Consider the following 13,594-nt stretch of genomic DNA (forward strand, 5'->3'; position numbering starts at 1 on the left):
ATAATATATTGACTTTATAATATGTCAATTATAGTGGAGATGACTTAGTTGTCAAGGGTTTAACTATTCTTCAAACACTTGATATTTTTTTTATTTTCTAGGAGGGAGATAATGGACAATACTGTAAAGACATTCAAATCCTGCAACAGAATATAAAGAAATTTTTTACAGGGCCAAATGCAACTAGAGAGGATTAGAAATATATTCTCCTCTTTTCTCCAAGTTGAAACATTTAGCCCTCCTATTTTTAGGTGTGAAATGGTTGTCAATCCAATGTGATGGAGTGCTGAAAGCAGTCTTCATTCAGTGAGAAATTTCTCCATAATGTCAGATCTGTGTTCCATCTTGATTCATAGAACCAGGCAGAAGCAAGATTACATAGTGGTTAACGCCATAAGTACTGAAACTAGACTGCTTGAGTTTGAAGTTAGTTAACCATTTTGTGACTAAGTTTCCTCATCTGTAAAATGGGAATAATAACTGTCCCTATCACATAGGTTGTTGTGAATATGAAAGGATTTAACATATAAAAAGCACCTAGAAAATGCCTGACACATATGAAGCACTAGATTTGCTATAGCTTACCTATAAATGCCTGCAGGTCCTTGCAGACATCCCCAGGGACCTGTAATTACTTAGAAGAAATAAAGAATGAGATGGGAACCTGGATGTGGATCTGACCTCTAACAAGGTTCCCACGATGGAGCCAGATACAGAGACAGATTGCAACCAGCAAAATGTCTCTCGCTGACATAAATATTTCTCTGAAATGATGTTTTATTGTTATTTAAGAATTAATGTGAATATTTTAAAGCTAAACCTGATGTGCATCTGTGGTCCAGATGCCCCATGAATCCATTTAAGAATGCTGGAAATGTGCAAAATCCTGGGTCATGAGGTACGCAAGCCCTGCAGTGTGTGGAACTGTTGCAGGATTTAAGGATGTTCAACCCAAGAACAGACTTGGAGGCAACACTAACTGAAGTGTAATATTTTAAAGAGTGTCAAGTATAAGAGAGGAGAGTTGTTTCATGAATCCCCTAAAGACAGAACTGGAACTACTGGGTAGCCATTTGAGTGAGCAAGCATTCCAGCTCAACATGAGAAAGAACTTTCTGGCAGTCAGAGCTGTCTGGAAATGAAAGGGCCTGGCTTTTGACCTGCCTGTCACCAAGAGATGGATGCAAAGGTTTTACAACCAGGGCTTTTGTGAAAAGAGTTGAAGTTTGCTTTTGGACCCCATTTCCTCCCAGTCGAACCAGACAAGCAGACTCCCTGAGAAGAAAGACTTTTCTAGTCAATCCCACCTATTCCTAGTCAATTCCCACCATCCCGAGAGCCATTGCCCTTAGACTCCCATGTGAGAGTAGAGTCAGGGCACTGGCCTCGACTTGAGTTCCACTCTGTCATTTTCTGCGGGCTCTTTGGCTGAGACAGTCAACTCCTCAATTTCATAGGAGGATGTAAAATCCCCATCCTGCTGGCCTTACAGGGCTTAGTGGTGACTGTCCTGGTGATCTTGCTCATGACGGTGATGGCGATAGTGGTGGTCTCATTGCTATTGCTGCAGACATTACGAAGCTGTTGTCTTTCCAGTGTTGGTTTCTATCCCAAGACTGAAGTGTTCCTCGGTGTGTTCTTAACAGTCAGTCCCTTCTCTCTTTCAGGCCGCTGTGCTCGCTGTGGGGAAAATGTCATTGGGGAAGGGACAGGATGCACTGCCATGGACCAGGTCTTCCATGTGGATTGTTTCACCTGCATCATCTGCAACAACAAGCTCCGAGGGCAGCCCTTCTACGCCATGGAGAAGAAAGCCTACTGTGAGCCCTGCTACATTGTAAGTTCAGAATTGATCCTCGGGTACTTTGCAAAGATATCTTCTTTGACAAAGTGCCATTCACTTCAGATAGAATGTTGCCATCAGATCTTGACGTTGCCCAGACTTCACAATATGTGTGCATGTAAATTGGCATATCTTAATTTTTCCCATGTGTTCATGTGGAAAAGGTGTGTTGGGATGGGGCTGCCATTCATTTAGTGGTCTGCTGGGAAGATCGTCACCATGTGGATTTCAAGCTTGTATGTACTAGCTATCATGATATCCCTTGTAGCATCAGAGAGTTTCCCAAGTGGCAACATTGCACCCTCCTTATTAGGTGTCACCCTGAATTGTCAGTATTTGTTGACAAGTGTTATAGGGCCTCTGGACTTGTCAATGCACTTTTAAACTCCTGGGTCCTTTGAATCACCTCTTTTCTACCCAGAAGATTTCTTACCTATCATACCCAGAGGTTTTCAATGATGCACACTGAGAAATGCTTTATTATAGTGCACCTTAAAGGAACATGAATAGTAATGCTGACCGAGCTAACAATTGTTGATGCTGTCTTTTTGAAGAACATGACAACTATACTTTAATAACATCGATGGGTGACTAACAAACACTCGTAGTCACATTATCTTAGTTTTGGGCCAGGCTATTCACATGTATACATTAAGCAATCATATGATACAGCAATTTAATGGGTGAACAGATTTTTTTTAACCTAAAGAAAATGTCTTTGTTATCCTTCTGCATGATTTTAATGTGTCTGCTGAACACTTGTTAGTGGAAAAAGTGCTTTTTGCAAACCCCCAAAAGAGCCATGGTTTGGCCCTCAGTGCCCAAGAATGTCAACATAAAGGAAGCTTTTGGTGCAAGACAATGCGAGTTATAAATAGCTTTGCAGATCCCCACGTTTCAAGTTGATTGCAGAAGAACCTGGCTCGTTGGCACTTTCCCATAACCTGACAGCTCTAACTCATTGCAGCCCTGGAGTCTGTAGCACAGATCTAAAGATTCTTCGAGATAAAGATCTTACAAGATTTAATATTGTTTTGCATTTTTAGGTTCAATTTTATTTCCTTTTTCTTCCCAAAGACAACTTAAACACACATATAGCATCATTATAGTGCCACGCAATTTTGGAGCTGGAAAAAACAAACAAACTTTGAAGATCATTAGTCTAACTCCTCTCTTTAGAAGTGAGAACACAGAGAAGCAGAGAGGAATAAAGTGACTTCTTCTATCATTAGTGTCCAAGCCAGGGCTATATTCAGTTGTTGGCATCCCTAGTCCCGTGTTTGTTTGTTTGTTTGTTTGTTTGTTTGTTTGTTTTTACAGGCGTCACACTATTTTAGTTTGTCCAGGACATAAACACCAACACAGTAAGGTCCTGTTGATCTGCAAGGAGCAATTGCATATCAGGGGAAGTCGGTGAACAAAAGCTTACCTCTGTAGTAAATGAGAATATTTCAAATATCACCCTTTGAATTCTGTGTTGACAAAAGAAAATTACAAATCCCCTGCCTTTGTCATTAGATTGTGCAGACTGTCATTCGCAATGACATTCACATAGGACCACCATTATGAAATATGCTAGTCATAGTGACCTCTGACAGTGACGTCAGCAGAGCCTAGAGAAGCAGCTATGCATGGCTGTTTGTCCTTATACTAAGTGAGCACAGGCTTCTGTGATTTTGTAGCTCTTGTATCTTTTCTCCATCCCTTTTTGGACTGCCTTGTTGATTCTTGCTACTTTAATGAGCCTCATTCAGTTTTTCTTTGTCCCTTATGAGCTAGGAATCATATAAACGATATTGGGAAACAATATAACATGATGTAAAGAATACGTGTCTCAATTTGGTGCTATCACTTAATGTCTTGTCTCCTTGGGAGAGTTACCTGATATTTCTAAGCCTCAGTTTCCTCATCTATATAATGGGGTGCTTTCTGGATTTTCCCCAAAGGTTTGTGGATATGAAATGAGGCAATCTTTGTAAAGCACACATGGCTTGCTCAAGGAATGGTAGTGAAATGCATGCTATTCTGAGGTTAATTTTGACAGGATTTCTGGCCTATTTAGTCTGAATGTGAGGGCCTTACATGTGCAGTGAGATTCAGCAGGCTTTAGGAAATTGTTTTAGCCTGTCAGACATAGCATTTTAAATGCTTTGCTTGCTCTCCTGAGTATGTAATAAAACCAAAAAAAAAATGTCCAATCTGGCTAAATTATGGGTTTCTGCAGTGTGCAGGCTCAGATTTCTCTCCCCATTCCAGGCGTAGGAACTTGGTGATTCTTCAGGCCACAGCTGTTTGCTTTGGTTGCCTGATGCTATACAATGCTTATAACAATGAACGCTGCCGGGGAGGTACTCAGGCACATCCTTCAAAGACCTGGGTGAATTCAAATAATGGAAATTCTTACTATCCTTTTGACTTCTCTTCCTCCTCAGAAACTTTAATCGTGATTTTTCTTTAATGAGATTTATCCATGGTGACTGTAAAATGTAATTGAATTCTTATCAGAGTTCAGTTAAGATTTATTCAGAGACCCTTGTTCAATATTGATTTCAGAGGTCAGCCCAGGCCTCAAGCCCCTCAGGGGTATGTTAGCATTTTAATTTCTTCTGAACTTTCATAAGTCCAATAAGTTGCCACATTAGAAATATGGGGACTGGGAAAGCTGCGTGCATGTATCCCTCTTGGAACCAAAGCCCTTAGAACAAACACCTGCAATGGCATTCAAATTGCCTCTCATTCCATTGGTGGAAACTGATGTCTGAAAGAAAGACATCCTGTACAAAGCAGAGAGAGCCAGGCCCTAGGCCTCAGTCAGTGTTTTATTTTATTTGTTTTTTAAATAGATAGCCTCAGAACATTGAAGATAGTAGTTTATTCATCTCTCTGTGAAGACCACCCATGTTTGATGCTCTTGAGTCTATGGGGGAGACCAGTGTAATGTAAACTTAATTTACTCTTGCCTGAATTCATCAACTTTAAGTCATATTTAAGTTAAACATTTATATAATTTTGAGGGAAACTTTGTTTTAATGATTATTCATCTTATCCTATATTCTCTTAAATCCTTAATCCTTGCACATACATACATATAATGAAACAAGCTTGACTCTGTACAGCATTGTAATTCTCTTTAATCATTCTGTACATGCTTCGTTTTGTATTTCCTATTGATTGACTTCATATAAATATGCACATCGCTTCCTATGACTAATAATAATTATTTTTAACTTTTTTATCTGTTTAGTTTTATATGTTTACACACTAAATTTTCAAGCCATTTGCCACTAGAATGATATTGGATATTTTCTAATCTCTTGGTATTATTAATAGCATGCCTATAAATAAAATTTTTATATTATTTTATTTTTAATAACTTTCTTCATTTATATTACTTAGTTTATGGCAATTTGGAGAACATTTGCTAGATTTCTTCAGAAATATTTTTCAGTTTACAGAACCATCATAGTAATGAGACTGCATTTTAAACTATAATCTATTCACTATTGAAAATTTGTATTTATATTTATTTAGAATCAATTTATTGAGTTCATTATTTTAATTTTAATTTGTAGAATTATTAGCAAAACCAATGAGATGCTTTTCTACTTTGGTGATAGATCTCTTAAAATCTTAGCTTTGATTATTCTTATGGATTAAATTTAAGAACAATAAGCTTCCTTGGGAAGCAAATTGATAAAGATAGAATATATTGGTTCTAGTCCTTGCTCTCCTGGTGTGTCATTTAATTTCTGAGTACCAGTATTTACATTTATTAAAGGGAAATACTAACTTTTTTCCTGTCTTCAAAGAGAAGAAATGAGCAGGTTTATTTTGTACATCATGAAATTGTTTACTATTATAAGGGTTTTATTTGATTAATAGCATTATTGTCATTGCTTTTTCCCTCTGCAAATTTGATACAATTTAGAAACTCTCTAACTTTGGGGTAATTTCATAGCTGCAGTTTCTGTGGAAGTACCAAAATAAATAGATGCCATAGAAGAAATGTGAAGACATATATGAGAAGGATAAAGATTTTCATGCTTTGCTTAAGAATATTTTTATGTTGTTATAAGTCTGAAGAGTAGCAACAGAGCCTCCTACTTGTGTGCCCTTCTGCCCTGAAGGAGACAGGTTTACCCATAAGTGTAGATTTACAAACAGTTTCTGTGTTCTTAGCATAGCCAAGGAGTCTGTGCCTACAAACAGCACATCAGAGATTCTCAACAAGCCTGTTTATGAAATGGCAGCCAAGGTCTTCCCCTCACTCAGGGCTCTTCCTCAGAGTGGAGCGAACCCAGCTCCTAGCTCTCCAGCAGTGAAAGTTGTGTAGACATTTTTATTAGAGTCAAGATCCAAGTGATTAAAAGGCCTCCCGAAGTAGGAGGCCAACTCCACAGGAGACTGAACACTTAGAGTTTCCTGAATTTGGCACATTAGTGGCCAACACTTGAGTGACCCTTTGCTTCCTTATGTCACTCAATGGCTACAATTAAAGTATTCGATCTTTTCCACCTACATTAAGAGGTAGGTGTTCTACCTCTTCTGGAAAGTTGTTCTTTTTTTATGCTTAGTTTTTTTTCTAATAAAATGTTTTAAAGGCAGTTATGGCTAGGACTTTATGTGGGTGTTGGCAAATGAGCTGAAAGTTCGGACTAAAATCTGAAAAATCCACATGAACTTTCCTCCTTCTCTTTTCTTGATTGCCCACCTCTGCTCACACATCTCCAAGGAGTCTCTGTCTCTCCTTTCACACCACACACACATGCACATGCACACATTCTATGTAATAAAAGCCTAGTATGCTAAGTGTCCAGTCATCCAGTTAGCCATTCAACCAATCAAAGTGTAATATGCTAATGGTATGCTAAGGCTGCTCAACTGCTCGCTATGATGTGCACTGACCACCAATGGGCAGATAGTCAACTGGTTGGCCAGTCGCGATGATGTGCACTGACCACCAAGGGGCAGACGCTCAATGCAGGAGCTGCTCCCTGGTGGTCAGTGCACTCCCACAGGGGGAGCACCGCTCAGCCAGACACTGGGGCTCAGGGCTGGCGAGCGCAGCTGTGGTGGCGGGGAGCCTCTCCCGCCTCCAAGGCAACACTAAGGATGTCCGATTGACGGCTTAGCCCACTCCCCACAGGATGCCATCAGTCAGACATCCCCCAAGGGCTCCTGTGCAGGAATTTTGTGCACTAGGCCTCTAGTACCAATATAAAGGCATTTTCTTTTGGTATCTCACATCATCACTCCACAAGTACTCTCCCAGAAACAGGGAGAGAATGCTTCAAGAAAGATGAAAAATTGTCAATTATTATTTTAAGATATTTAGCCATGCTAACAATTACGAATAGTTTTATCTTCCATTTATATAGTTCCTTACAGTTTACAAAGCTTCTGAGCATCTATTATTGTACATGATCATATCTATTAGAACCTTGTGAAACAGACAAAGGGGAGAGTATTAGTCTCATTTTGCAGTGATTTTGATAGTTTCAAAGTAAAAGACAAAATGAAGATTAGGAACTGATCTTCTAATTTTATTGCTGGGTTCATAAAATCCTGAAACTAATGTTCATCTTCCTAAAAATATGCACATACTGATAGCTCCCTGTGACTATAGTCTTCCATTTTCAACCTTTTAGCTGATGACCACATGGATTATATCTTACTGTATTACAGTATCTGAAGTGCTGAACTTATACTGATGAAAAGCAATCAGTCCCTGTCTTTTCTTGAGCATTTACCTGTACATGTGGCTTTCCCTGAAAGGCCTCAGGTTTTAAGGCAAAAATCTCTTATTTAATTTTCTTTTGTTAAAAATAATCATAACAACTAATATTTATGTAGTGCTTTAACTTTTACAAAGTACTTTTCTTTTATCTCGTGTCATCCTCTAAGGACCCAAGAAAATAGGTACAATTATAACCGCCTTCATCTCCAGTAGTAAGAGTTTTGGAAATGGCCAGCTTGCTCGGTTCCGTGGAGCATAAGTGCCTGATCTGAGACTTGATGCTGGCCTTTGGTTCTCAAGTCCAGCTTTTCCCACATATCCAAACAGTGATTGGAAATATCATATGTTATTACTAGGTTTGTCTTTCCTAATTAATTTTTCTCTATTACTATTTTCTATAATGTCAAGTTAAAAAAAATGTATAGGTAAACCAAACTGAATTTTATAGATTTGGCTTTTGCCTTATTAGAGAAATACTGAGCTCAGAATATTCATTCATATGGTAGTAATTTATTCTTTATTCAGATATATAACCTTTATTTTTATTTCATTTCTCCTTACTGACATTCTTCTACTCAGTTGACAATGCTATTTCAGAGATTAAAATTCTTTAGTGGCTCTGCATATCTTTTTGTTTATTATTGAATTTATTAGGGTGATATTGGTTAGTAAAATTATGGGCTTCGGGTTTATAGTTCTATAGTACATCATCTATATGTTATATAGTGTGTTTACCACCCCAAGTCAAGTCTTCTTCCTTCACAATTTATCCCCCTTATGCCCTCTTTTACTCCCCGCCCCCAATGCCCCCTTCCTTATGGTAGTCAACATACTGTTGTCTGTGTCCATGAGTCTTCTTTTTTCTTTGATTAATCTCTTCACCCTTCTCATGCAGCCTCCAACCCCCTCCCCCTGACAGCTGTCAGTCTGTTCTCTGTCTATAAGTTGTCTCCACTTTGTTAGTTTATTTTGTTCATTAGATTCCACATATAAATGAAGTCATATGGATTTGCAGTCTGACTGGCTTATTTCACTTAGCATAATACTCTACAGGTCCATCCATGCTGTCGCAAAAGGTAAGATTCCTTTCATTTTACAGCTGAGTAGTATTCCAATGTGTAAATGTACTGCAGCTTTTTACCTACTCATCTACTGATGGGCACTTGGGCTGCTTTCAAATAGAAATTAAAAACACTAAAAAAACAAACAAACAAACACACACACACAAAATAAATAAACAAACAAACAAACAAATAAATAAATAAATAGATAAATAAATAAATAAAAATAAATAAATAAACCTTTTAAGTATTATATGCCTAGGAGAAAAAAATTTGAAAATATATCCAAAGGTGCATAACTATCCCATCTCAATCACATAACAGCTTATATTTTTTAACACACACTTCTTTTCTATTTCAATGTATGTGAGTATGGATATATGTTTATAGCTATAATGACACATCTCTATACATGTGTTTACATACACACAGTGGAATCATACCATCTGTACCAATTAGTAACTTGTTTTTGTTTCATAACATTGTTGCCTTCTATAGAAATAGTTTCTTTTAAATATTTCATGGACATTCAAAAAGAATGCATATCACCTTTATGAAAAAAATGACTTCAATATCCCAGCAGACAAATAAATTAATTAAAATAAAGTGTTGGTGGGGGACAATCAAGAGCAAATACAATGGTACTAAGCAATGAACCAATAAAACTAATGGTTTTTATTTTTAATAGTTAAAAATAAGTAAGTAGGAAAAGCTGTAACATTAAATTCTGACCAAAAGAAAATATTTATTACCTACTAACTACAGTATTAATAGTGGATAAAGTACAATTCAAGAAAAAACTATCAAATAGGACAAAGAACATTATTTTTTTACTAGAGGCCTGTTGCATGAAAATATTCATGCAATAGGCCTTCCCTTCCCCTGCCTGATGGCACCGGTTTTCCTCCAATACCCGGGACCCAGGCCTTCACTCTGGCTGGACCCGCCTTCAGTCTTTGCTCCACCCCTTCGTGCCTACATTTGCAAATTAACCGCCATCTTTGTTGGTGGTTAATTTGCATATCTCACAGATTAACCAATGGGAGGCATAGTGAAGGTACGGTCAATTACCATGTTTGTCTATTATTAGGTTAGATAGAAGTCACAGTTCCTGAAGAATAGTCCTGTGCTTCTCTTTATTATATACCATTACATTGAAATATATAAATATGAGATGAAGATGGTAAAACCATATTCTTTATAAAACTTTAACACATTCCTTGCAGTCTTTGTGACAAACCAATTATAGAAGTTGAATAATATGATTGATTTAATTTATATAACTAAAGAGATTGTATCTTTTCTCCTAATATCTATAGAAGATTTAAAAAATATGGCATATCACAGACTGAAAGGGAAAGATAGACATTTCTTACTTTGGCTGGCAGAATCACACATCTATAGATGAGTAAACAAGTAAACACACTCCTGGGGTGAAGAGCTCTTAGAAGTAGTGATTATGGTAGCTCTGCATGATGGTGAGAAGCAAGTGAAGCCAAAGAGGAACTTCAAGCAAAGCTGGGGTCGTTAATTGCAACAAGAGGGAAAATATATTAACCTAAAAAAATAGAAAAAGACAACAAAATCTACTTAAAGGAGGAAGGAATTAGTTAAATAAAGGCACATATTGATCAATGGAAAAAAATACTAGAATTATTAGGTACAGGAAATGTTCCTTTGGAAAAAGCAATAAGATAAACATCCAATGAAAATAAGAAAAAGAGAAACAAAAATTAGATAAAATTAGGAATAAAAAAGAAGTTCTTAGCATAGGTAGCTCACACATTTTGAAATTATTACACCTAAAATTTTATATAAAAGAGGATATTTTTTGTACAAATCTAAAATACAGGAGAAGAAAACTTGAATAACATCAAAAACATGACTGAAATGTAGAGATACTACCTGAGATAGAACCAGGAAATTTTATTGACAGGATTTTTTAGATCTTTAGAGGACTGATTCCTGCGTTGTTTCAACTTTCAAAGCCTAGGAGGAAAAAAGATAAGCTTCCCAAAACATTTTATAAATCCCAATTAATACCTAGTCTAGCTTGCCCCAAAAAGATAACTATGCTAACCTTTCACCAATGCAGAAATCCTAAGTGAAGTTAACAAATTGAATTTCACGTAATGAAACATCCCAAGTTATTCCCTGATGGCAATGTTAGGACAATATTAGGAATTTGTAACATAATTCATTGTATTGATTTATCAAATTTTAAAAATACTAGATAGTTTTTAGGGCATTTAATGAAATTTATAATGCATTCTTGTTTTAAAAAATTACAATAACACACACAAAAAACTCTAAAATAGAAGAAAAAATAAGTGTTCAATATGATTAAATAAAGTAATGGCCAGCCTTCTTCCTAAATCTTATTAGTTATGCACAGAATCACCACTATTATAGTAATACTAGAGAGCTGGTGCACAGATTCGTGCTCATTAAAAGGAAATTAATTAGAAGGTGGCCAGAGAGGCAGGACTGGGTGAGAGGGTCCAGACACACCTGGAGCTAACCTTCCGTGGTCCCTCCCCAGCATCTGCAAGTGAACAAGTCCCTCTGTCAGGTTGGGTCCCCCGGCCTGGCCTGAGGGGATTGGGCCAAAACCAGCTCTCTGACATCCCCCAAGGGGTTCCCAAAGTGCGAGAGGGCACTCTGCAAAGTTGCTGTCATACAGGATGTGAAACACAAATGCAAGTGGGCAGTAATCCAAATTCTGGGCCAACAGTGCCCCAGCAACAGCATAAGTCACTGCCGAAGGTGGAATCATGTGGCCCCGCAAGGAATCAGGATCCCTCCTCTCTGATTTCAGGGTGTGTCACCCAAGAACCACTGCTGCCAAGTCAGTGCAGCTCGGAAGCTCCTGTATTGAGTGTCTGCATCATAGCAACCAGTCAGACTGGTGGAGGGGCAGTTAGCATATTAGCCTTTTACATATATAGATTGTTCTGAACATTCTAGCCTTTCTTTTGGAAATTGGGAAGCAAAAGTCATATGGATATTTTTATAAAATAGATTTTTTATATATACATTTGAATTTATTATGTAATATTTCTAGCCCAGATTCAAATATAAGGCATAATATTATTAAATGTTATGTATCCATTATTTAAGAAATAAAATATTAACAATTCAGATGAAATCCTTTAGGTTGTATCCTTAATCACCAGCTCAGAATTTCTGTACAGAGGTAACCACTATGCTAATTTTACATTCTATCTATGCATTTATTTATATTTTTCTACTTATTTCTAAAAATATATAGTGTTGTTTGCATATAATGTTTCTTAATTTTAAATAAATTATTGTATCATACCCCTTTTCTGAGAATTTTTCACTCAGTATTACAAGATTAGGATGTATAAATATTTATAGATGATATGATTATTCTTCTAGAAAATCTAAAGTATTAGATTAACAAAAGTTTAGTAAGCTGACAAAATAAAAATTTAAATATAGGTTTAGAAAATACAACAGGAAAAGAACACATATGGAATTAACAAAAAATACAAAATACCTAGGTAAACCTTTAAAAGTGTAAGTGGTCTAAGAATACTATAAAATTTTATAGGGATGATTAACTCATGAGCAAAATGATTTAGTTATGATTATGCTTTGGAAAGCACCTCTCCCTTCCACATATTAACACCCCATAATTACCCAACAGCAAGGCGTATGGGTGGGGGAAGAATAGCTATTGATTGCACTGTCCTTTGCTAATGTTTTTTATTTAGCCCTTTCCCCCAAATAGCCCCCAGCACTTTGGTGATCTTAGTTACTGCTCACCACATCCTGCAGGCTCCAAGGTGGCCCTGGGTAAGGATAGTGACGCACACACCTGTAAGTAGCATGCACAGCACAAGAATGAGACCAAGAAAAACATAATGGAAGAAAATGAAACATAATGAACTTTTCCTCCAGTTCCAATTCCAACTTACATTAATTTCTGTTGTCACAGAATTCGAATGTTTTTTAAGGTCTTAGAAGAACCTTCGAAATTCAAAAACGTCATTTATAGCTGAGAAAACTTACTAAAGCCCAAGAAAGCTGACTGATTAGCCTGAGGTTACATGGTTTATTAATGGCAGAGGCAGGAAGAGAAACCATAAACCTTGATGATGCCTTCAAAGAACTGCTTTCTTTGGGACTGACATGAAGAGGTTTAACCATATGTGGCTCCAGGCTCCAGAAAAACATCCCTAGCAAATGTTGGATTCCATCAATTTTGGTTGGAGAGTGTAGAAATAGGCCAGTGTTTGCTTCAGCCCCAACCAAGATGGGGAGTCTCAGATTTCCAGGTTAAATGCCTCTGAAACTTTATGCTAGAACCTTCCCACTGCCCTAGTTTGTTTATTTTTAAATCAAGCATGAACTCACCACTCGGTGTTTGCCGGAGTTTGGATGAATGTCAGCATCGGGCCACTGTAATAATGATTTAAGATTATTTAATCCTATTACTTATACACTTCATTAGGCTGAGTGAATTGTTGGCAGTGGTTCAGTAAACTTCCTACTTTAGAGATAAAAGGATAGAAAGAAAATAGGGAAGGAGTCTGTTCCTCATTTTCTTTCATATGTATCTTATATCTCTTAAAGAATAAAGGAATGATAATTTCCCAGCTACAGCATGGAATCTGTGTTAGTAGGGTTTTATGAATGCTCTGTACCCTCAGAAGAGAACAACATACATACCTTTACATCGTTTCCAATTATAAGAACAAAGACTGGGGCAGGAAAGAGGGGAGAGAGAGAGAGAGAGGGAGAGAGAGAGAGAATGAATATGCTTTAAAACTGATCTTTAAAATAAACCTGAAAATAAATTCAAGTCCTAGGTAATATATTCAGCATAAGCAGCCTGCTATGAGGCAGGGAATGATTTTTAAAGAAGAAATATGGAACTTAAAATTAGATCTGGTTGTCGCCAACTTGACCAGCTACTATTCTTCA

At 37.1% G+C, this 13,594-nt stretch overlaps 1 protein-coding gene across 5 annotated transcripts in view; it reads left to right on the top strand.

Annotated features, from left to right (window-relative positions):
- Positions 1 to 13,594, top strand: part of LPP (LIM domain containing preferred translocation partner in lipoma) — a 654,879-nt gene that overhangs the window by 545,325 nt on the left and 95,960 nt on the right. For all 5 annotated transcript variants that reach the window (XM_081087023.1, XM_081087021.1, XM_081087025.1 and 2 more), the window contains one exon: positions 1,668 to 1,837. In XM_081087023.1, coding sequence (XP_080943149.1) covers positions 1,668 to 1,837 — 170 coding nt within the window. The remainder of the gene's footprint in view (positions 1 to 1,667; positions 1,838 to 13,594) is intronic.

The sequence above is a fragment of the Myotis nattereri genome (genome assembly GCF_964212035.1).
Source record: "Myotis nattereri genome assembly, chromosome: 3".
In the NCBI taxonomy this organism is placed as follows: Eukaryota; Metazoa; Chordata; class Mammalia; order Chiroptera; family Vespertilionidae; genus Myotis; species Myotis nattereri.